At 37.4% G+C, this 22,720-nt stretch overlaps 1 protein-coding gene across 1 annotated transcript in view; it reads left to right on the forward strand.

Annotated features, from left to right (window-relative positions):
- Window positions 1-22,706, forward strand: part of vldlr (very low density lipoprotein receptor) — a 49,314-nt gene extending 26,608 nt beyond the window's left edge. The window contains exons 9-19 of the mRNA XM_061980805.2: window positions 1,742-1,861; window positions 2,266-2,391; window positions 2,668-2,839; window positions 5,432-5,656; window positions 5,747-5,865; window positions 9,181-9,320; window positions 9,536-9,677; window positions 12,984-13,133; window positions 17,857-17,934; window positions 18,410-18,579; window positions 21,786-22,706. Of these exons, the coding sequence (XP_061836789.2) occupies window positions 1,742-1,861; window positions 2,266-2,391; window positions 2,668-2,839; window positions 5,432-5,656; window positions 5,747-5,865; window positions 9,181-9,320; window positions 9,536-9,677; window positions 12,984-13,133; window positions 17,857-17,934; window positions 18,410-18,579; window positions 21,786-21,821 (1,478 nt within the window). The 3' untranslated portion in view covers window positions 21,822-22,706. The remainder of the gene's footprint in view (window positions 1-1,741; window positions 1,862-2,265; window positions 2,392-2,667; window positions 2,840-5,431; window positions 5,657-5,746; window positions 5,866-9,180; window positions 9,321-9,535; window positions 9,678-12,983; window positions 13,134-17,856; window positions 17,935-18,409; window positions 18,580-21,785) is intronic.
- The last annotated feature ends 14 nt before the right edge of the window (window positions 22,707-22,720 follow it).

Genomic DNA, 22,720 nt, shown 5'->3' on the forward strand with positions numbered 1-22,720 from the left:
TTACTGTAAAGTGTATTATAAAAATAGCAATTGTTTGACAAATTTGTAGATTTCCAACCTAATCAAATGCACATCCCTATCTCTCGCTGTATGAAAAAATCCACATTTACCATTGTTTTTAATTAAAATTTGAATAAACTGTCAAGCATGTTCTCTAAACTTAATTCCATTTAGATTGTATTTGTGCAAACATTTCAGCACAATATCTGTGTTTCACTTTTAATTGATAACAAAACCTCAACTTCTATGGGCCCTTTGTTATCTTTCCACATTGTCGTTTTTTTTGCTCCTCATTTAGGGCTGCGACTAACAATTATTTTGATAGTAGACTAGTCATCGACTATCTAAACAAGTTGTCTAATTATAAAGAGTACACATTCGGTGGCTCTAATTTAGTCAACTTAGATTTAGCTTGAGATATTTTAGGCATGTGCTTGCTAACAAAGATGACTAATTTGTTCATAAATATGTATTCATACTGTAACTGTGCTGCTCATTAGGCTGTAAATTGTTTGTAATAACAAACTATTGTCCATTTAAAAGGACAGTGCAAAAAATAAAGTATTTTTTTGTAAAAAAAATAAGAGGCGAAATAGAAATGGCAACAAACGATAAAACATCAAAACAAAAGTACTCAAAAAAAAAACTAGCTTTTTGTAATGTTTAAAAAGCTGAACACTGTTATTGACTAACTCCTGGCATTTTTAGCACTCTAAGATTCAATGCATATAATTGTATTGATTTAATCAACTTTATCTAATAGATTGTATGTTTAATCTTATGATGTGCGTGTGGTTGCGTTTATTGTACCTTTCTTCATTGCATTGCAAATTGAAGCTGCTTTAAAAAAAAGTACCTAAATTGATTAGGACAAAGTTAAGCTGGCAGACTTTGTCTCACACTTGTTAGCTAGCTAACAATCTTAAGAGTTAAGACCGCATCCTCCAGATGGCTGACATTCTTCTGGAATGATTATTTTAATCAGTGTCACAAAAATATGCTTTGCAGAATAAGCAAGGTATTCATAATTTTAAGAAGGAGGAAATATTCCCACACTTTGAGTGTTTTCACCCGGGATGTTGATGTAAGTGGCGGTGCTGACTCGCATCCTCCAGAAAAACCGGAGTGATGAGGTCGCGGCGATGTCCACAAGTTTGTCGGCAACACATTTTATTGTCGAATGGTTGCATCCCTACACTCATGTGCATTATTGTGAGAATGAGAATTTTGTGTTCTTTCTTAATCCATAATCATGTTTAATGCAGCTAGTATTTTCCCATGTAGTGTCTTGTCGTGACCTCCTTACTTTTATTTTATGTCCATGAATAAACTCCTTGTTTTGTCTTAAGGGCTTCTGATTGTCTGCTCACAGAGCTGTTTTGGCCAGTTCCTTATCTCTCCTTTCTGGGCGTGAGGGGATGTTTTCGCTCTACCTAAGCTGACTCTTTTTGTTTGGATTTAGACCTCTTCTTGCTGTTGTCTCATTGTAAGGGTTGGTCTCCTGAAGCTTCAGTAATACTTGGTATTGTACCATTCTGTCTCTGGGGACCTTTTTACTCAACATGTCATCCAAAACAACTTTGGATCAACCAGCGTGTTTTTATTCCCTGAGAGGAAGACCGGTCATGCGCAACATTACTCATTAAACAGAAAAACACAAATTGATGCTCTTTTTCTAATCAATTTAATCGAATTGAATCGTTGCAGCCTTAGTTCAAACAGTCTTGTTTGTGTGCTTCAGATGTCAACGAGTGCCTAATGAACAATGGTGGTTGTTCACACATTTGCAAGGACATGGTCATTGGCTTTGAGTGTGACTGCATACCTGGACTGCAACTCATCGACCTCAAGACCTGTGGCGGTATGAAACATTTACAAGTGACCTTTTTCTGTTTTATAAGATACAGTAATGCTGGCTGTCATTTGTTGCAGTAGCATGAGATTCTAAACACAAATCATCACTTAACATTACTGTCAAGGGTTTTAGAACTTTTTTTCCTCCAATTGATCTGAAATTGATAAACACAGCCACAGACCTGTAAGGACTTTAAAGTTACTGAATTTAATACAGTACATACACACCAGCAGTTGCATGGTGCTTTGATATTTTGTAATATGAACAAAATCTCAAGCCAAACCAAAAAAAAAAAATTATATATATATATATATATATATATATATATATATATATATATATATATATATAAACATAACATTTTTTAAACTGATTCCACCTACTTAAGCTCCTCTTATTTTCCTCTTTAGACATTAATGAATGTCTAAACCCTGGCATCTGTAGTCAGATCTGCATCAACCTGAAAGGAGGATACAAGTGTGAATGCCACAATGGGTACCAGATGGATCCAACTACAGCGGTCTGTAAAGCTGTGGGTGAGTAAAGGCCTGATTTTGTCAATCTAATCCAATACTCCCACATCTAATCTAGTGCCATACTGGAAGCATTCAATCTTTTAATGACTTTTTTTCCCCCACTAACAATTGCCAGTGTTACCTAAATCCAAAACTATTTTGTGCCAGTTTGGACTCGTTTGTGTGCCTGTGTGTACAGTATGCTAAGGTTTTGCAGTGTTTTAAATTGAACATGGTTTAAACTAAACCATGTTCACTATGAGACTATTTGTTAAACAAGTGCCTTGCTATTCTTAGGTAAGGAACCCAGTCTGATTTTCACCAACCGCCGTGATGTCCGTCGTCTGGGTCTGGAGAGGAAGGAGTACACTCAGATTGTGGAGCAGCAGAGGAACACTGTAGCTCTGGATGCAGATTTTGGCCAGCAAATTATGTTTTGGGCTGACCTAGGACAAAAGGCCATATTGAGGTAGCTTGGACAGCATGTAGCGCACAGCTGGCAGTGGTGTTTTTGTCAGTGTCAAAACGTGTTCTTGCTGTGGAGTAGGGCTGCAACTATTATTTTGATAGTCGATTCGTCAACTATTTTAACGATTAGTTGACTAATCAGATAATAAAATGACTAATTATTCCATCGACTTTCAAATGCAGCTTAAGTTATTTTAGGCATGTGCTTACAAACAAAGATGACTAATTCCTTCATAAATGTATTTTTACTGTAACTGTGCTGCTCATTCAGCTGTTGCAAAAATTAAAACGACTACGGTAATAAAATGTCCATTTAAAAGAAAGGAAAGGTAAAGTATTAAAAAAAATGTACCGTGTTAATATTTTTAAAAAACTGTTAAAATAGCTGCAATGAAAACAATCTAACTTCCTCAAAAGGAAAAATATTTTGTGGTGTTTAAAAAGCTGCACACTAGTATATTTACTATTTTAGCACTCTAAGACTCAATGTGTAGAATTACATTTATTAACGTTGGCTATTTAATAGATTATGTTTAATCTTATACCTCAACATTGGTGCCAGTCTGTCTTTTTTTTTTTTGTGCACGAGCGGTTCGTGTTTGTTAAAGTGCCTTTTTTACGGCATTGCAATTACTCAATGTGTGAAATTCTATATTTGAAGTCTTAAAATGTTGGTTATATTATAGATTATTTAATCTTATGATACCTCCGCATTGGTTCCTGTGTGTTTATGTGCACGAGCGGTTTGCGTTTGTTAAAGTGCCTTTTTTACAACATTGCAAATTGATGCTGCTTTAAAACCTACTTGAATTGATGTAGACCATGTTTAGCTGGCTGACTTTGACTAAAATAGTTATTTTTCACACAATTTTGTTTCACTCCTGTTACCGTCTCCCTTGCTAGCTAACACTCTTACGAGGTAAATGAACCCCCCAAATGTCCGACATGTCTCCGCTTTAAATGCTTGCGTATCACAGATGTACTGCCATAAAACAAGGTCCGCTTTGCAACATGAGCAAGATATTCATGTTTTGAACTTGAATAGGAGGAAATATCTTCACGCGTTATCACTAACGATGTTTCAGCAAGTGACCCACTTCAGCCCGGAAAAACCCGAGTGATGGTGTTACGATTATTCTCGACAAATATAAATGTCTGTCGAATTTTATTGTCGATTAATCGTTCCAGCCCTACTGTGTAATGGTCTGACAATTTTCTATTCCTGAGATGTGGCCCACAAAGTTTACTTTTGCTTTCAATGTGTCTAAACAAAAAACTTGTCCTACAACAATTGTATCAGATCACAATATGATCAATGGAGACCTTTTTGTTGGTGAAAATGATTCAGCCCTTCTCCAAACTAATACCAGTGATGGTGTAACCGTTACACTTTGCTGCTACATCGTCAAGGATCACATGTTTATCTGATTGCCTTGGAGTTGATGTGACAAACTTCACTGGTTGCACATTCGTCCCCTGCCCTTTTCCAAATATTCTCATCAGTTTTTCTACTATGTGGGTTTGTTAATCATTAAATGCCCTTTGTCTAAGCGCAAACATTTTGGTTCAAGAATGTATGAAACTGAAAACGTCCAGAATTTAAGTTTAAGGATAAAGATCCATATAAAAGTTCTTCAACTTGGTGTTATCTTGTTGCATGGCATGCAACTGTCGGCGCACTGCTGCGATCTCCATTTTAATGTTCTTCACAACACTGCTGTTTTCCCAATTGTTTTGCTGCTTGGCATTCGACTGTTGGCGCGATGTTGCATTCTCCTCTTTCAGCTTCACCTCCTTTTTTTAATGCTATCTTCATTGAGAATCTATTTCTTTGAACTTTCTGAATTTCGTCATCTCATTGGGAGCCTCCTGTCTCTGATCATTTGTTCTTGAAGATCTGCAACATCTTTTTGTACAACTATTATGTTCATAGATATTGTTGAAATCGCTTTGTAAAGTATCTATTAATGCTTTAAAGTCTGGTTCCACCTCTGGTAAGGGTGTATTGCTCCGTTGATGACTTGTCGTGAAGCCGTTGGTGTTTGATTCCGTGGCAAGCAGCGGCTCTGGTATTTTTTTGGGACGTACCAGAGCTGTCAGTCTTTCTTGTAGATCACTTGTGTGGTCATAAGCGTCTTAAAATATGTCCAACTCTTTCGGGGGTTTTTAAACTTTGGGTAATGCAACGGCTTTGAGCTTGTATTTAGCTAATTAGCCCCCGGCTTTTCGGCGCCTTCGGTTCACTTACTTTTGCGAATCTGTCCCTCACAATCAGTCAGGAATTTGATTTATTTTTTTGGTCGAAACTGTGGTGTCGAGAGCAGAGCTCTTCTAGTTTACAGCCTCCCTTGGAAACTGCCATCCAAGCCGCGTGTGCACGTATCCGCTGATCATATTTTAAAAAGTTTTGTGATCACCTTGAGTGTCTAAGACACTATTTCTGTCCCAGGATGTCAAAACGTAGCCAATATGCACAGTCACTTTACCTTCTTTGCCATGGTTTCACCCTTCTCTTCCACTTAAAGAGACACAGCAGTTAAACTATTTGCATTTTGAGATTTTCTTGTTACTTTTTTTTTTTTTTTTTTTTTAGCACTATGCTGGACAAACGAGGCGATGTGAGCATCCACCACAAAGTGATCGAAAACGTCCACTCTCCTGTGGGAATTGCTGTGGATTGGATATATAAAAACTTATACTGGTCTGACCTTGGCACCAAAACAATCTCTGTAGCAAACTTTAATGGAACCAAGCAGAAAATGTTGTTTAACCGAGGCCTGAAAGAACCAGCTTCCATTGCTGTGGATCCTCTCTCTGGGTATGTTTATCATGAATTTTGAAGACTATATCAATACACCTTCAATTTGTGTTGTGTCTTACAGTTTTTTTCTGCATCTCTGATTTGTAGGTTTCTATACTGGTCTGACTGGGGTGTACCAGCAAAAATTGAGAAGTCTGGTATGAACGGAGTAGATAGGCAGATTCTGGTGGCAACAGACATCCAATGGCCAAATGGAATAACCCTTGGTAAGAACACACTTACTGCATATTTGTCAACACTGCTTGTTTACATTTCTATGCCAATATCAGTGTTTCATAATTTTACTGTTTTGAGTAGCGCTTTTTAACATTAAAATGTTTTTGGAGAAGTTGTTAGAAAGGAAGTAAAATCTACAGTATTAATGTTCCTGTTAAGGGGAGCCATTTGTACTGCACTTCATTACACAGTCGGGGGGAGAGCGGGCATGCCTTGGGCTGCGAGATAAGTCCTTGTATTTGTTCTATTGTGAAATGTGTTATGAATAGCTTCAGGGGATATCGTATTGCAGTCATTCAGTCACGGCCATGTTACGCCACGAGCATGCAATTTTGTCGTCCCCTTTTGCATCTCAATCAAGCCAAAGGAGGTGAAGTGTTGAATTTGAGCACAGATCAGCGCTCTTGTACTCTCCAAACATACCAGACTTTGTGTAGTGGGCAAAAGCACAGTATGAATACCCCTTTAGTAACAAGTATGGTTAAGGTGTATGAACATGCAAACATTTACAATATGATACGTCACATACTGTATTTCCAGTTTCTCAAAAAGGAGTAGGAAGAAACAAAGCTTATTTGATGAATATTAAATGCATAAATAAGGTTCTCATAAATAAGCTATGATTCACATGAGATGCATGAGTTTCCATCCTTTTTCTACCGCTTGTGAGGGGGGCTAGAGCCTATCCCAGCTGCATTTGGGTGGAAGGCGGGGTATACCCTGGACATGTCGTCACCTCATCAAGAGTTGCATATGGTTATCAGGACTCTTCTTCCTTGTACTTTTAACACTTTGACCTGTTAAACTGGATCATATTAGTAAATTAATTCCATGATTTATTTCCACATACTGCTATACTAAAGGTTTTGTTTTGTATGTGCTTAAAAAATGTAAAGTAACATTTTCCCTAAGGTTATTTGTCTTTTGTTGGGAAGAATTATTGTACATTCTCGGGTAGCAGATTATAGTTTACTTTGTGTATAAAAATAGCTATTTGCAAATGCACCGAATTTCAATTTATATATTTCTAATTCAATAAATACAATTTGAATATTCTTGATAGCCAATGTTATGTATTATTCTAACTGACCTCTTGTAGTTATTTCACCACATTGCTCTACATTGACTTTGATATGGTAACATATTTAGCATTGTTCATTATTGAAGTATTTCTTGCTCTAGTATGTTAATATTGAGATTTCCAGTTCATTTTATCTTCAGTGTTGGAGGAAAAGTAGTATACTATCAATATAGATATCACTTAAAATATTGCCAAATATAATATAGAAAAATTACATGTTTAAATCACAAGCAACACCCTGAGATTGGGAATAGCCAATTCACTGATTATTTTGTCAGTCTCATTTGCTTGCGCTTAAGTCTATATGGAATTATGACTGCCTAAATTGAGGACAATTTGTGACTACATACATCTTGTAATGCTTTTCGTCATTATAAAATAATTGTAGGGTTGTCAAATGTATTTGTTCATACCATCATGATACCTGTATTTTATTTTTATTTTTTTTCCACAGCAAGCAATGTCAATTCTTGGTACGTAAGCACTGAGTCAAAGCTGAAAATGCTTCCTAATATACATATTTTCTGATTCCCGTTCGTCCATGCTCTTGAACACAATTAAACTAATCAAACTTTGGTAGTGTGGCGTAACTTCACTTCACAACAGTTATATGCGCCTGGTTTGAAAGCATAAGACATGGCAGAAATATGTGATAAACTTTAGCGGCTTTACTGCTGTATTTAGCGAATGGAGGTATATATTAAAAGTGAAGAGGTATTTCTTATTCGGTGATCAAATGCTAAACGTCCCGAAGCATTCACTGCGTGAGTGAAATCCGCCACCGCAAGCCTATTACATTACCACTGTGTGAAAAATCTTCAGATGTGTGCAACCCAAACTTTGTTACTTCCAAGTGCCAAAAAAACAAACCTTAGTCATTCTTCCGTCATTTGGCAAAACTTTGAACGCCACTGGATTACTTATTTTACTAAGGCAAAGTGTCGCCTGGGATCCATTTGGTGTATGCGGCTCTTTTATACCCGTGGTACATTGTGGTAAAACAAACAAGAACAGCCAAAACGCGAACAGAGCAAAAAGGAACAAAGTAACTAGAAAAGGCTGAAATGTTGATACAGTGGTACCTCAACTTGAGAGTAATTTTAAGATGCGTGCAGTTTCTGGGCTTTTTGGAATGTTTTGAGTTACAAGTATGGTGTGCCCCCGCCATCGCTCGCTGGGATAAAACGAACCTGGCAAAATCCCCCCCCCCCAAAATCTGATGACCTTACCAAGAAGGAATAAAGAAAAAAAACACGACAGACTGTGCAGCTGACCCAACACGGCAGCTCTACCAAGCAGTCGGCACCCAAGTAGAAATGACCAGTGTTCAGAGAGACACTCATTGTGCGAGCTCCCTGCACAATGAAAGAGCAGTCAGAGTACAATAAGAGGGATCTGCCACTGTAGCTATGGAGGCGAATTTCCAACAACCAATTTGAGGTTTACACACTGGCTGGCATCTGCTAGACCAGCTGTGAAAATGTAGTTTCTAGCACAGTGGTTCTTAACCTTGTTGGAGGTACCGAATCCCACCAGTTTCATATGTGCATTCACCGAACCCTTCTTTAGTGAAAAAGTTTTTTGTTTTTTTTTCAAATTCAAGACAAAGTTACATGTTTTTGGTAACACTTTAGTATGGGGAACATATATAAGTAACAAAGACTTAATTTAGAGTTATTTGGTTAGGGTTAGAGGGTTAGGGTTATAATAAGGCATTAATAAGTACTTAATGACTAGTTAAGAGCCAATATGTTACTAATTTGTATGTTAATAAGCAACTAATTAATGGTGAATATGTTCCCCATACTAAAGTGTTACCATGTTTTATTTTACTGATGCACAAAATGAACCGTGCATGAACATCACCTTGTTCAAAGAACAAAACCAAACTCCCAACAAATTACACACCTGCAAATCAGTGTGACTTCTGCTGTTGCCATATCCGTAATATGCTGATAGGGAGAAGTTTTTATTTACACGATGGGTCGGGTGGGTTTTGACCTCCGCCGAACCCCTGAGCCCGACTCTCCAAACCCCTAGGGTTCGATCGAACCCAGGTTAAGAACCACTGTTCTAGCAGAAGTAGACACTGTATGGTAGAGGATCATGGGAAATTAAGTTCCAACAAGTTATAATCAAGCAATCCAATCTTTCAACACTATTTCTGTACCTTTACTCTTGTATGCCATGTTCTTCTAATCTGTTATCTTCCTCTTGATTACAGATCTAATCAAAGGCAGGCTGTATTGGGTCGATTCAAAGCTACATATGCTCTGCAGTGTTGACCTGAACGGAGACAACAGGAAGAAAGTACTGCAGTCTTCAAACTACCTTGCTCACCCCTTTGCTCTCACGGTTTTTGAGGTGATACTGTGTTTTGTCATTGTTACAATTTTATTACAAATGTGATTTTATAACAACTTTTAATGAAGCTTTTAAAATGCAAATGTTTTTTCAAACCTTATTTAATGACCCCTTTGTCAACAAGCCTGTGTGCGTTTTTTTTTTTTTTTCTGTTCTTTTAGTTTTTGTTGCTATTTATTAAATTTATTTTGTTTTGTTTTAAATCTTATTTCCAGGATCGTGTCTTCTGGACAGATGGTGAGAAGAAAGCTATTTATGGTGCAAACAAATTCAGTGGCTCAGATGTTGTGACACTAGCCAACAACCTGAATGATCCACAGGACATCATAGTGTATCATGAGCTGATACAGCTATCTGGTAAGAAGTTTTTGCTTCTCAAAATATTGAAAATCTGCCCTCTTTCTGCTTAATCTATATTGCATTTCTCATTGTGTAATCAAACAAAAAATAATTACAAACAAAACATTTTTCACCAAAATACTATTTTCTTTTGGAATTGAAAAAAATAAATCATGTGTCATGATTAGGGTTGTCAAATTATTAAAATATTTAATCGTGATTAGTCAAATTTTTATTCATTAACTCAAAATTAATCGCAGATAGGTATCATTTTACATCAATAAATGTACCCTAGGCAGATCATTTTCAAGGGGGGTGGCATCATATTGCTGCATGACAATTTTTTAACATTCTCTATTGGTTTAATAAAATGTAATATTGAGCCTGCTAATCATTGTAATTGAGGACTCGACCAAACATGTAAAATGATTTACACAATATTTCAGCCAGCCAGAAAAACCTACCTCACCCCATATTCCTAAACGGGTGTACTAGCATTTCTTTAAGGTGCAAAAATCTGAATAACATTGCAAAACCTGACCATGCATAATCGTAGTGTAAGACATTTTTATTTTAAGGTTCCCCTAAATTGCCAAAATACCTGTGGGGGGGTGTGGTCAATATGTCATCGCATGATTTGCTATGATGCATATATTTAAGAAGGCAAAAGTGAATACTTTTTTAAAACAAATCTGTTAAGTATAGTATTAACATATATTTTTCTTACATAATTGTGTTCTATTTTTACAATTGTTGCTGCTTATTGGGGGTTAGGGTTACTTTAAGAAATGTTTTTGTTTTTATCAGAGATTTCTCCAATCCTTTAGTCACTTTTTCTGTAATAAAAATGATTGGCAACAAATCGAGCATCTATTTTTGGTATTATTGAGACTGTACTCGTGTTTTGAAACTGTTAAGATTCTGTCGTACCATGTCCGTGACGAAAAGCGAATTGCAGAGAGCCTAGTCACACTTGCTTCAAGTTGCTGGCAGCCTTTCTCTCATTAAAAGCTGCCAGTGTCATTGTGAAGATAGCTGTTCGCGGGTATACCTCGAATATATAAAAAAAATGTCCACAGCGCGGACATGCACCCTTCGCTCCAGACAACCCTTTGCGTATGGCTTGTGTTAATGTGTATGTGTGTTATGGTGGTCATTTCACACATGGTCTGTGAACACACCGTGTCGACGGAGAATGAACAAGTGTGTCCAGGAGTAAAGCACGGAGTCCATCGGTTTGAACCGAGGAAATACTTGTTGAAATTGGGACAGTTGTTAGCATGAATTTGCAATAAAAGCTACAAAGAGCATCAGACTTTTTCTTCTGGACTCTACAATACATTATATTTAAGTGTGGTGGCTAATATGAAGCCCGTACATTAAAAAGAAACCCTAAACGTAGTTACCTGGATGTATAGCGTAGCGCTCCTATTTTGAAGCCGGATGTTTGAGAAAATGTCTTGACAGGTTTTGATGTCGGCTCGACTCTTTGCGAAAAGTCTCCTTTTGACTTCCTGCCGATTGTCTATCATTTCTGTTAAGCTTTTGTCATCGTACTTACTGAAGCAGTCACATTCCTTGTCCATTTCTGCACGCTTGTGGCTCATTAGCAACTGAACTGCAGTGAAGTTCCCCCGGTTACGGCATGGCACGGCCCGAGGGTCAAAAAGGAAGTGTTTGCATTAATCAACCATTTACAAAATGTGTGCCGTTATTGAAATTTATAGTTGTTATTGCGATGACTTTGACAGCCCTAATCATGATACAATGCAATTTTTGTTTCCTGAAGTTTTTTTTTAAGTTTTGGTTGCATTTCCTTAAATTGTGTTTGTGTACCCTAATTTTTGGTTGTGATTTAACTTAAATTTTGCGGGCAGTCGAGAACAGGGTTTTCCAATTACTTGGGGGCTGCATTGGGCTGAAAGCCAACTGCAGGGGCTAAATCGTTATATTAAAGAAGCATCTAAATTTAAAAATCACTACACTAACCAGTTTTTTTATTTATTACAACTGTGTGCTGTCTCTGTGATCACGTTAACACAGCTGTTTTTACATGTAATTGGCGAACACAATGCTAACGTCTACATAATTTCATTAAGTATGAAGAAGTTTGCCAAACGTGAGAATACAGTACAACATGCAGTAAAAACAAATTTTTGAAGGTAATCTGTACAAATCGCCAACATGCTGTCATATGGATGTGCGTGCGCTCACATACTCAGACATGCATGTACGAATACACAGATTACGACACTTTTTTCGCCAGACAGCAGAGCGTTGATTGTAACAGTCATTTGTACCAAAAAAACACTTCGGTTTGCATTGATTAAAGCAAGCTATAGCAGACTGAACGACTCAACTTTAACACCCCCCATCCCTCCACATTAGACCCTGATGACAATGCAATATAAATTATAAACAATTAAACATTGACTATTCAGAGTGAAAGTTTGACTTCTTTGTTTCTTTCTTTGACGACTTAAAGTTTTGTAATCATTCAGACATCAAGCAGCTAAAACGTGCCAAACATGGAAGTGTGGAGTGTATTGCCTATCACTTATGACTGACTTATTTTACCCTTTCTAGATTGGCTTGACTTGTAGGACAATTATATTTTAAGTAGTTCAGGATCTTTGTTTTACCAAGTCAATCATTAAATATGTAAGATGAACTACTACAAATAACTTGATTTGTCAAGTTCGGATTTTCTAGTCTTGCCCAGAGCGCGTTTACAAAAGGAGCAGGGTTGGCAACAGATGACCAACACATCAGTTTAACTCACTTGTAAAGACCAATCTATTACATTAAATGAAGACTACAAAATTATGTTATTGAAAACAGTTGGTGGTTAAATGCAGGTATGAAAGCTGTTAGAAAATCAAAGTTGCATAGTAGCCTTTGAATGTATTTAATTCCAAAGCATACCAGTAGCTCTAACGCAGTTACCTTGGCTATGTATTCTGCTAAAACGCAACCAGCTTCTAGTACTGCAAAAATCCTGCTTCATAGTACGGCCCCTAATCTCATTTGGGCGGAAGTAGACTGTAGTCACACCAGCATTTAAGACTGAACAATATTAGAAGCCTTTTTATTGAGTAGAGGAGACCCTGCTGGCAAGATTGAAGTTGGTTCACAGCCAAAAAGAGACTAAAACAAAATGTTTTTTTTGTTTTGTAAACAGAACTAACATTGGTTTTTTTAAATTGTCTTTCAAATCCAAATCTATTTTTGTTAAATTATTCAAAATTGTAAACTTGATTGCATAAAAAGGCATATTTCTCTCCATTTACATGTTTGTCTAAAGCCTACTTTTTGTTTTTGAAGGAACTAACTGGTGTGCAGAGAGAGGTGAAAACGGAGGATGTAGTTTTATGTGTCTGCCTGCACCACAAATCAACAAACACTCCCCCAAATATACATGCCTTTGTCCAGAAGGGCAGGAACTCACTGCCGACGGCCTACGTTGCAAGCCTGGTAAGTCCTAAAGAGACTCATTGTTTGTATATTCATGGTTTAATGTAATACCATTGCTTGCAAAGCTGTGGTTATATTCCGTAAAGGGTAAAGCTCTGTAGTTCTTGCCATTGTTGAGTATTCATACCATTTTTCTAATTTGTATTCTGACACTGGAATAGAAACTGAAGTGGTCCTGTCTTAATTTTGGCCTTCTTAAATGTGATTTTAGCATTCTGTTGAGATGTATTGAGTGTGAACAGTACCATAAATTATTATAGATTTTTGTGGTCAATTCAAGTTAAATTCTGTCTGTCATACAATGGTATTCTCCCTTAGAGTTGTAGTGTGTGATTTACTTTCAAGCCTCTGGTTATAGAGGTTTGTAACATGAAATGCATTGATTTGACACATTGTTGGATGAAAAAGAAACAAAGCCAATAATATATTCAGTTTTTTAATGGGAGCTGAAAACCGTATTAAGATTTTATTTCACCATTATTTTTGACTAAAGTCAGGACCATTATATTTATATAGCGCCATTCATAACCACATTTTGTCGGTCGGTCGCCAGATGGAGAAAACTGGGTAGGGGGTTTCGATTAGAAATGGGGATAGGAAAGTGTTAACACTGTAATTAATGGCACAATTTTGATGTTCTGTTCCCAGCATTACTATCACGGGTGGTCACTTTACCACCACAAGCAGTGACCATTTATTCCCAAGAATTGCGAAACAGATGATTTAACTGTACTCTAGTGAGACAGAAGGAAACCTAGCAAATGAATTGTGGGCATATTGTCTCCTATACTGGAACACTGCAACTCTCAGTACCACTGCACTCGTGTGAGTGAACACACTGGTCTTTGAATTTGGTACTTTAAATTGGTTGACATGAACAGGCAAAACAAAGAGGTAAGGGGTAAGCCAAGAGGAGGTTAAGTGGAAAATGGGGAGGCTTTTCACCATCTCTCCAAGTTGGGTTCCAGCCAAATGCTTTTATGCTCTTTGCTAAACATCTACCAAACAAATGTATCCTATTTGTTCAGCCTTTGCAGCTGCACCAAATGGAACTGTGAAGCATTGTGTTGAAGGTTGGATTGGCTCTAATCTTAGTCACAGAAGGTGATAAGCAATGCTATTTATTTCAAGGTTGTGCCTGAAACTTTAACAGAACTATGCATACTCTTAAAGGGGAACAGCACTTTTTTGGAAACGTGTCTATCATGCGTAATCCTTCGGGACAAGAACACGTCTTTTTTTCTTTTCTTTTTTTTTTAATGCATTCTAACTCTTAAATAAAAGTAATTGCATCTAGTGCGCCCATAAAACCGACTAAAAAAACATCCAAAAAGTGCCAACAATACTTAATTTACATTTTGTCACCTGACTATTAAAGTATTGGAGATGTTATAAGCGCTAATGTTCCGGGACCTACATTTAGCTGCGTATTGATCAGAGAAGTAACTAGTTTATGCTGCTAGATTGACATTGTTAGCTGCTCTCGCCTCTGAGCTGGGGAAAGTTAATTCGAGATTATATATCAAGCCTCTCACATGGATCGTAGATTGGATGTGTGCTTAAACTGAGAAGTTGGTCAACTTTGACTAAACCCGGAGATGTCAAAGACCTTTTTTATTTTGAGGATTGAGTAATTCATCTAAATCAGAAGATATGAGCATCTGAGTGAGAGAAGACTTTGTACTGTAAGGGCATGATTTACTTAAGGGTTGCATGAACCAATACTCGTGCAAACCTGATTGCACATGCAAAGCTGATCTACTAAACGTGTGCAAAGTGGATTGCGTTTGTTAGGTGAGCAGAATAAGGCAGGTAATCCATATTGCGTCTTGGCTTCATTAGTATGCACAATATATGCTGATCATCAAAACGTCCACAATACTGGGAGGAGAAAAATGCAAATATATTATGCAGCACAATATTTAGCGTGTTTGAAAAGGACGTGCAAACTGACAGTTATTCACACGGCTGTGAGAGAAGTGCTGGTGCTGCACATACACGATGGACAGGGAATCCACCGTCCTACGTGTACATTGTTTGGATTCTAAAATATTAGACACATGGTCAATTCAGCAAGCTTTTGAAATATGCATTTTTTTTTTTGCATATTGAGCGCAATAGTGCAGCCTCCCTCCCATTCACCTTCAGCGGTACAAAATACTGCACACAGTCTTTGTAGATCATACGCAGCACAACGAATTAGAGTGCACACTATTTTTATAGCTTACACATGCTGTTTAGTGTGTAATATTTAGATCTTAGTAAATCAGGCCCCAAGTGTTATGATTGTCTCCCAAAAAGTCTGCCCTTAGTAATAGTCCGTATTGTTGAAAGAAAAAGTGAATGTTGTGATGAGTCTGAGTACATAGAGCCGATGCTTAAAATGAGCAAAGTACCTAAATATTACATATTCTTAATGTTCCTATTACTCTTATCACATTTCTACCTACAGCATGTATATAAAACCTTGGAGGTTTCTGGATTTTTTTAGAGCGCATTATAGGTGGAATAGTGACTCCATTGTTAGCTGACTTTTGCCAACGTTTTTTTACGAGTTAGAATGCATTTAAGTAAAAATGTGTTGTCTTACGAAAGGGTTGTGAATGATCGTTAAAAGTGCATTTCCTCTTTAAAAGAAACCTTTAGTTTTTTTAAGATTGTCTTTGAACCAATTGCCTTAGTGTTTTTTGTTCCTTTTACCTGGTCTTTTTTTTTTTTTTTTTTTTTTTTAAATAAACTGTTTTGGCGCATACAATTACATGTACATTTTTCCCAGTTTTTTTTTTGTTTGTTTTCAAAAACTAACCCTTGACTCTTTGCAACAGACCCTTTTTACTAAAACTCCTTTGAAAGATGGGAAAGCTCTAATACTGCCCTCCCCTGGTCAAATATGTTGCCTGCTCATTTTCCTTACTGAGCTTGCAGCCAGTGACTCGTTTTAAATCTTGCTTTTAATAGTTGTGCCTTCTGGCTGTTTAACTTTGACTGCTTTTAGAAAAACAGTTTATTTTTGTAGACCTATAAATTTTTAAGTAATTTGTGCCAGCTGTTCTTTGCTCTTGTTCCTCTTAATTTATACATGATTTAACCTTGTTTGCTGCTTTCTTTTTTCCTGATATCCTATTTTCACTTCAAACCAAAACCCACGCAGGTTTTAGTTTGGGGTGGCTGGGTCTGGCAAGTGGGTATTTTGTGTCTCGGTTTTCCCTTTTTATTTTAACTGTTAGCGATGCCCAATATTCTTCATAACGATACAAATAACTTACTGCTATCAACACCGATATAACTTATCAGTTAACTTGGGTTTGTGCACCTTTTTTGAGGCAGCTTCTTTATCAACACATATCGATGCTGTTTAAAGGGGATTTAACTTTTTGGGGAATTTTGTCTATCCTTCACAATCCATTATGAAAGACAAAATATATTTTTTGTTTAATGCATTCTAACTCATAAATAAGTCAGCTTACAATAGAGCTGATGGGAGGTCCTCTATTCAGCCCATACAACCCAATAAATAACCATCCAATTTACATTTTTTGACTTGAATATTAACCAATATTATAAGCGCTAACGCAGACAAACTATAGCGGTGCCATGATCACTAGCTTGTGTTTACATCGGCTGGTGAGCTGCTTTCTCGTGCCAGAGCTCGTGGAAGTTAATTATAGATCATAAATGCCTCATGCCTCACCTTGATAGTAGGATGAGGACATAATCCAAAAAGTAGGTAGACTTTGACAGCCAATTTAGACCCAGAAATGGCAAACACGAAAAGACGCTTGGTTCCACCTTTTTTTGCAAGGATTTTGAGTCATTCATCTAAACGGGAATATAACAATATGCTATCAACCGGCGTTCAAATGACAGCAGACATTGTGCAATAAATGTTTTATGTTGTCTCTCAGGTCTGTGTGAGTAATCAATGTTAAAGAAAAAAACGTGATGCATTGTTTAAATGAATGCCCCGAGTATGCTTGATCTTATTATAAATGTACGTGTTACTACATTAAATATGTTTGCGTCATGTTTGTAAAGTCTTAATTGAGGTGTTTGGATGTTTGAAGGGCTTTTATAGGCAAAATAGTGACTCCCATAGGCTCATTGTAAGCAGACTTTTGATTGCATTTATTTACTATGTAAAATGGGATCAAATAAGTTTCCAATAACAAAAATGTGATAATATTCTGTCTTGAGAATGAGGTAGCAATTTGTGGGTTCCTTGGAAATGTAATGGGTGCCCAATTAAATTATTTGGTTAGGTTATCCTTTCTTGAATTGTATCGTTAAACTTTTTCATAATGTGGTTATAAATACATGTAATAAAATTCTATATTTTTAAATGCCGTCTGAGCGTAACAAACTGACCGCCATTTAAAGTGTTTCCTCACTGCCAGCGCAGTGTCTTCATTTCGTTACAGCAAGTCCCCTAAACATTAAAGCCCCATCGACATGAATGAGCACAGCATTAAGCAATGGAAATGTGGGTTTATTTACTATGACGTTCATGTTTTCAATTGTGAAATAATCTGTGGTGACTGGATAATTTTAGTAGCAGCTAAACAAGCATGTTATCTTTGTGTGTGCTCTGCTAAAATATTGCCAAATTAGGCCAAGGATCAAATAAATTGCTGCTTTCTCAAGGTTCATGAGATTGTCATTACAAAATCACTTTATTTTATTGGTTTCTTTTTCTGCAACTATTTATTTAATTCTATTCTTCCAGAAGCCGATGTGAGTACATCAATCCAGGTAAACTCCACAACCAGAGGTTCTGCGGCAGCTTGGGCCATAGTACCTGTGTGTAAGTCATCATTTACTTAATCTACTTTTTTCTTTTTTTTTTAATAATCCTATGAGAATGGGAAATTGCGCTGTGTGGAAACACTTTCTATTCTTGACTCCTACTAGCCAAAGACTGGTATTGTTTCATATTTGTTCACAGTTGCACTTCCTGTCCTCTACTGGGAGAAAAAAGATGACATACATGTACTGACATGCCCCTATGATATCAATAATTTAATATGATCATCTTTGGTCTGTAAGTGCTCAGACATCCACTGTGTGGCCTGCTGGTGACCAGTCCAGAGTGTACTCTGCCTTTTGCCCAAAGTCAGCTGGGATAGGCTCCAGCTCACAATCCTAATGAGGAGAAACATTATAGAATACGTATGTCAGTTTGTGTATGTCCCTGTTTGGTATGATACTAAGGGCAATGTAGATGTCAAAGCCAAGAGTGGGTTTATTTCTAACCTCATACTGGTTGATTTGTCCTTCAGTGCTGTTTGCCATGGCGGCGGCAGGTGGCTATTTAATGTGGAGAAACTGGCAGCTAAAGAACCAAAAAAGCATGAACTTTGACAACCCAGTCTACCTGAAGACCACAGAAGAAGACCTCAACATAGATATCACACGGCACAGCACAAATGTGGGGCACACATACCCAGCGGTGAGTAAAAACCTTTAGTGGGTAAACCATGTTCAGCAATCACATCCCAGAACATGCGCTCAACCGCCATGCTCAAGTTGTCTTTTATGAAAGCAGATCCTTTGCTAAATGGAGTAAATGGTAGGGATGTAACAATAAAAAAATGTCATGGTACGTCTTTATCATGGTATTAAGGCGATATTGTGGAATTGTCAGTGGCAGGAATGTTTAGGATGAACACACATAATGTTCAAATATTTTAATCACATTTATTACTATACTAACATGTATTTTTAAGTGCAAAGAATAGTGCAGGCACATCCAATGTTACAAGCAAATATTTAAAAAAAACTTCCATTTGAGTGTTTTTTAACTTGTGTAACAAGTGTAAGACAATGTTCAGTTTAATGTCATTAAACTTTTACTTATTGAGGAGCAGTGCACATGTTTAATTTTGGAAAATGCTACTTCTCAGAAAAGTTAACTCAATGTTACTATTATTAATGGAAATGCAGTGGAACCTCGATCTACAAACTTAATTGGTTATTCAACATGGTTCGCCAACCGAAACGTTCGTATAGTCTGAGTTCCCCACAAGAATCAATGCAAACATGAATAATTGATTCTAGCCTCTAACTCACTATTTTAGTAAAAAACTGCACACTTTAAAGACTGTAATTTCCATCCATTTTCTACTGCTTGTTCCTCTCGGGGTCGTGGGGTATACAGTATATATACTTTATATACAATATATCAAAGAAACATAAGGGGGTAATAGCTCAACAATCTTTTATTCAAACACATTAGAGCAAGCTAAAATGTCAACACTGAACACACACAGAAGTCTTGTTTGTGCGCTTAGAAGAAGAAAAAAAAAAAGAAATTGTACCTTGTCTGGGAATATGGCATTGTTGAACACTCTGGGGGTTTCAGAGTTGTAAACGAGCAGCGTTAGCACAAACTAGCAGTTTGAGGCAACCCGTCAGCGGCTTTTCTCCAGGTAGTGCCTTCTCTTTCGCTGTAATAAAGGTCCGCCGTGGCATCTTTGTCTCATCACAATTAAAGACTTAAGGAGCATGTTTTTATTACTTCTGCCAAATAGGTTTTGTTTTCACTAGGTTTGTTTGTCTGTTAGTCAGTTCCCGTGTCGCGGTCTAGTCTAGAAGAGACGCGTAACATTAAAGACAAACGCTTTGGACTTACTTGTTCTTGAACAGTTTATTTAAAAAAGGAATGTTTGTACAAGTTATAGTGTCGCTAATACAGCGAGTCGTGGCAACATACACAAGTGTGCGGGACGGCGTTGGGAGAGTGGCCGTGCCAGCAACCTGAGGGTTCCTGGTTCGATCCCCAACTTCTACCAACCTAGTCACGTCCATTGTGTCCTTGAGCAAGACACTTCACCCTTGCTCCTGATGGGTCATGGTTAACGCCTTGCGTGGCAGCTCCCGCCATCAGTTTGTGAATGTATGGGTGAATGTGGAAATAGTGTCAAAGCGCTTTGAGTACCTTGAAGGTAGAAAAGCGCTATACAGGTATAACCCGTTTACCATTTAATCAGCTGGGCTGGCAAATCGAGAGAGATCACCTATCAACATATTCTGCGCAGACTTGGGGAGATGTACTTTAGTTTTTGTCTGGCACTTTTGCATTGGCTGGTCTGAAAATACTTAAGTTTTGGGTAATACGTCACATAATTGAAGTTTTTGAAACTGCAATACTGTGGTATCTGCACTATTTTTTAGGGATGCAACGGTATTGTAGAGTGTTTGTACCGACTATTTAAATAACTTCATCACAGCGGAGATTGAGATCTCATCTGGAGTATGCAGTCTTCCGTAATCCCCCATAATTGTATTGTTGGCCATCCTCTGAGCTCACACACACACACACAAACACACTCCTGTACACAGATTAAGCAGATTAACCCTCTTCCGGTGCAATATCCAAGATGGGACATGAACTTCTGTCACCCTCACAGTTGCTGACACAAGACTCCTATAAACAAGACAACACAAAGTTGTCTTTTTGTTAGCATCAACAAATGTTTACACAAATATAACTGCCATGACCATAAGGCAACTGTGCTTAGACGTCATTCACACACAGCATGGTAATTTTTTCCTCACATACTGTAGAACTGAGTGACGGATTTGTCGCAAAAAAAAAAGTAATTCCTCTTTATAAAGTTAAAGTACCAATGATTGTCACACACACTAGGTGTGGCAAAATTATTCCCTGCATTTGACCCATCATCCTTGATCACCCCCTGGGAGGTGAGGGGAGTAGTGGGCAGCAGCGGTGGACGCCCCCAGGAATCATTGTTGGTGATTTAACCCCCAATTCCAACCCTTGATGCTGAGTGCCAAGCAGGGAGGTAATTGGTCCCATCTTTATAGTCTTTGGTATGACTCGGTCAGGGTTTGAACTATAAGCACACTCGTAAATTATACAGTATCCATGCAATAATAAACCATTACGTATAACCTTTATTTTTCTGTTAAAATAAATATGCCATTAAAAAATATAGGTTGTCTTTTTTTTTTTAAGGGGGTAACTCTCAAAGTGCATGTTATTGCCAAATGTATTTCATATGCTGTAAACCTAGTTCATAGTTGTTAGTTTCCTTTAATGCCAAACAAACACATACCAATCGTTGGTTAGAAGGCGATCGCCGAATTCATCCTCGCTTTCTCCCGTGTCGCTGGCTGTCGTGTCGTTTTCGTCGGTTTCGCTTGCATACGGTTCAAACCGATATGGCTCAATAGCTTCGGTTTCTTCTTCAATTTCGTTTTCGCTACCTGCCTCCACACTACAACCATCCGTTTCAATACATGCGTAATCTGTTGAATCGCTTAAGCCGCTGAAATCCGAGTCTGAATCCGAGCTAATGTCGCTATAGCTTGCTGTTCTATGCGCCATGTTTGTTTGAGTTGGCATCACTATGTGACTTCACAGGAAAATGGACGGGTGTTTATAACGATGGTTAAAATCAGGCACTTTGAAGCTTTTTTTAGGGATATTGCGTGATGGGTAAAATTTTGAAAAAAACTTCGAGAAATAAAATAAGCCACTGGGAACTGATTTTTAATGGTTTTAACCCTTCTGAAATTGTGATAATGTTCCCCTTTAAGAATGTAAAAGGATGTCATTAAATTGCATATTGTAGTTTATTTGGTGCATGGTATGGTTTTTAATTATTTGTCTCTCTGTCTCCCTTTCTTCAGATTTCAATAGTGAGCACAGAAGATGATTTATCGTGACCTTCTTGGTGTTTTTTTTTTTTTTTTTTTTCCTTTTTGTTAATGGTAGCTCATGGCAGCACATGGCGCCTCCTTGTTCCCATGCCGATGGTTGTCCAACCAGCCGCCTGGCTCTCACAACAACCATACGCACCATGAAGTGCATTATGTATTATCTGTGGTGAAAGTAACCGAAAGAAATGTTATTTATTATGTAAATACTTGGATTTTTTTTCTCCCAATCTTGTTTTTGAGCTTCTGGTAATTGCCCATCTCTCTTGCACTGCTGCTGACTTAAAGGGGGTTGTCAGTATTGTTTGCAGTAGATGTCAGTTAGTTCCTCCAGTTTGATCTTTTGTTCACAGCTTTTGGAGGTTTTTTTTGGTCGGATGGATAGAGGCTTCATCCTCCTCACTTGATAAGTCTGCTGGGCAGGTTTTACAATTTGATTACATCTTTCAACCCTGGAGGCTCAGTTGTTTATTCAAATCATGTCTTCATTTCTGCTAGAGCTAGTCAACTTGTTCATTTTTTTCTGCCACTTTAGTGTTTTTGGCGATTTCAGTCACCACCTTTTCAGCATTTGTAAACCTTGTACATTTTAAGCTGTCATCTCAGAGACTTGATTGTCAATCAGGATTTTATTCAATGCACTTTCTGATGAAATGTTCTCTGTAAATAAGATTGTATACATTTGACATGAAATCTTTTTTGCTATAATTGGGGTTAAATTTCAAACTTATTTAACGGAAAGGAAAAAAAAAATTTGTTACAACTATTTTGTATGTGTGCTGTGGATGTGGACCTTTTCTATCCTTGTACAGTGGTTTAAATACTTGAAAGCTCTGTATCTGTGTGTGGGGGGGAAAGGATTTCAAATGAAATTAAAATCAAAATCAGATTATTGTTCCGCTCATGGC

The sequence above is a fragment of the Nerophis lumbriciformis genome, linkage group LG20 (assembly GCF_033978685.3).
Source record: "Nerophis lumbriciformis linkage group LG20, RoL_Nlum_v2.1, whole genome shotgun sequence".
In the NCBI taxonomy this organism is placed as follows: Eukaryota; Metazoa; Chordata; class Actinopteri; order Syngnathiformes; family Syngnathidae; genus Nerophis; species Nerophis lumbriciformis.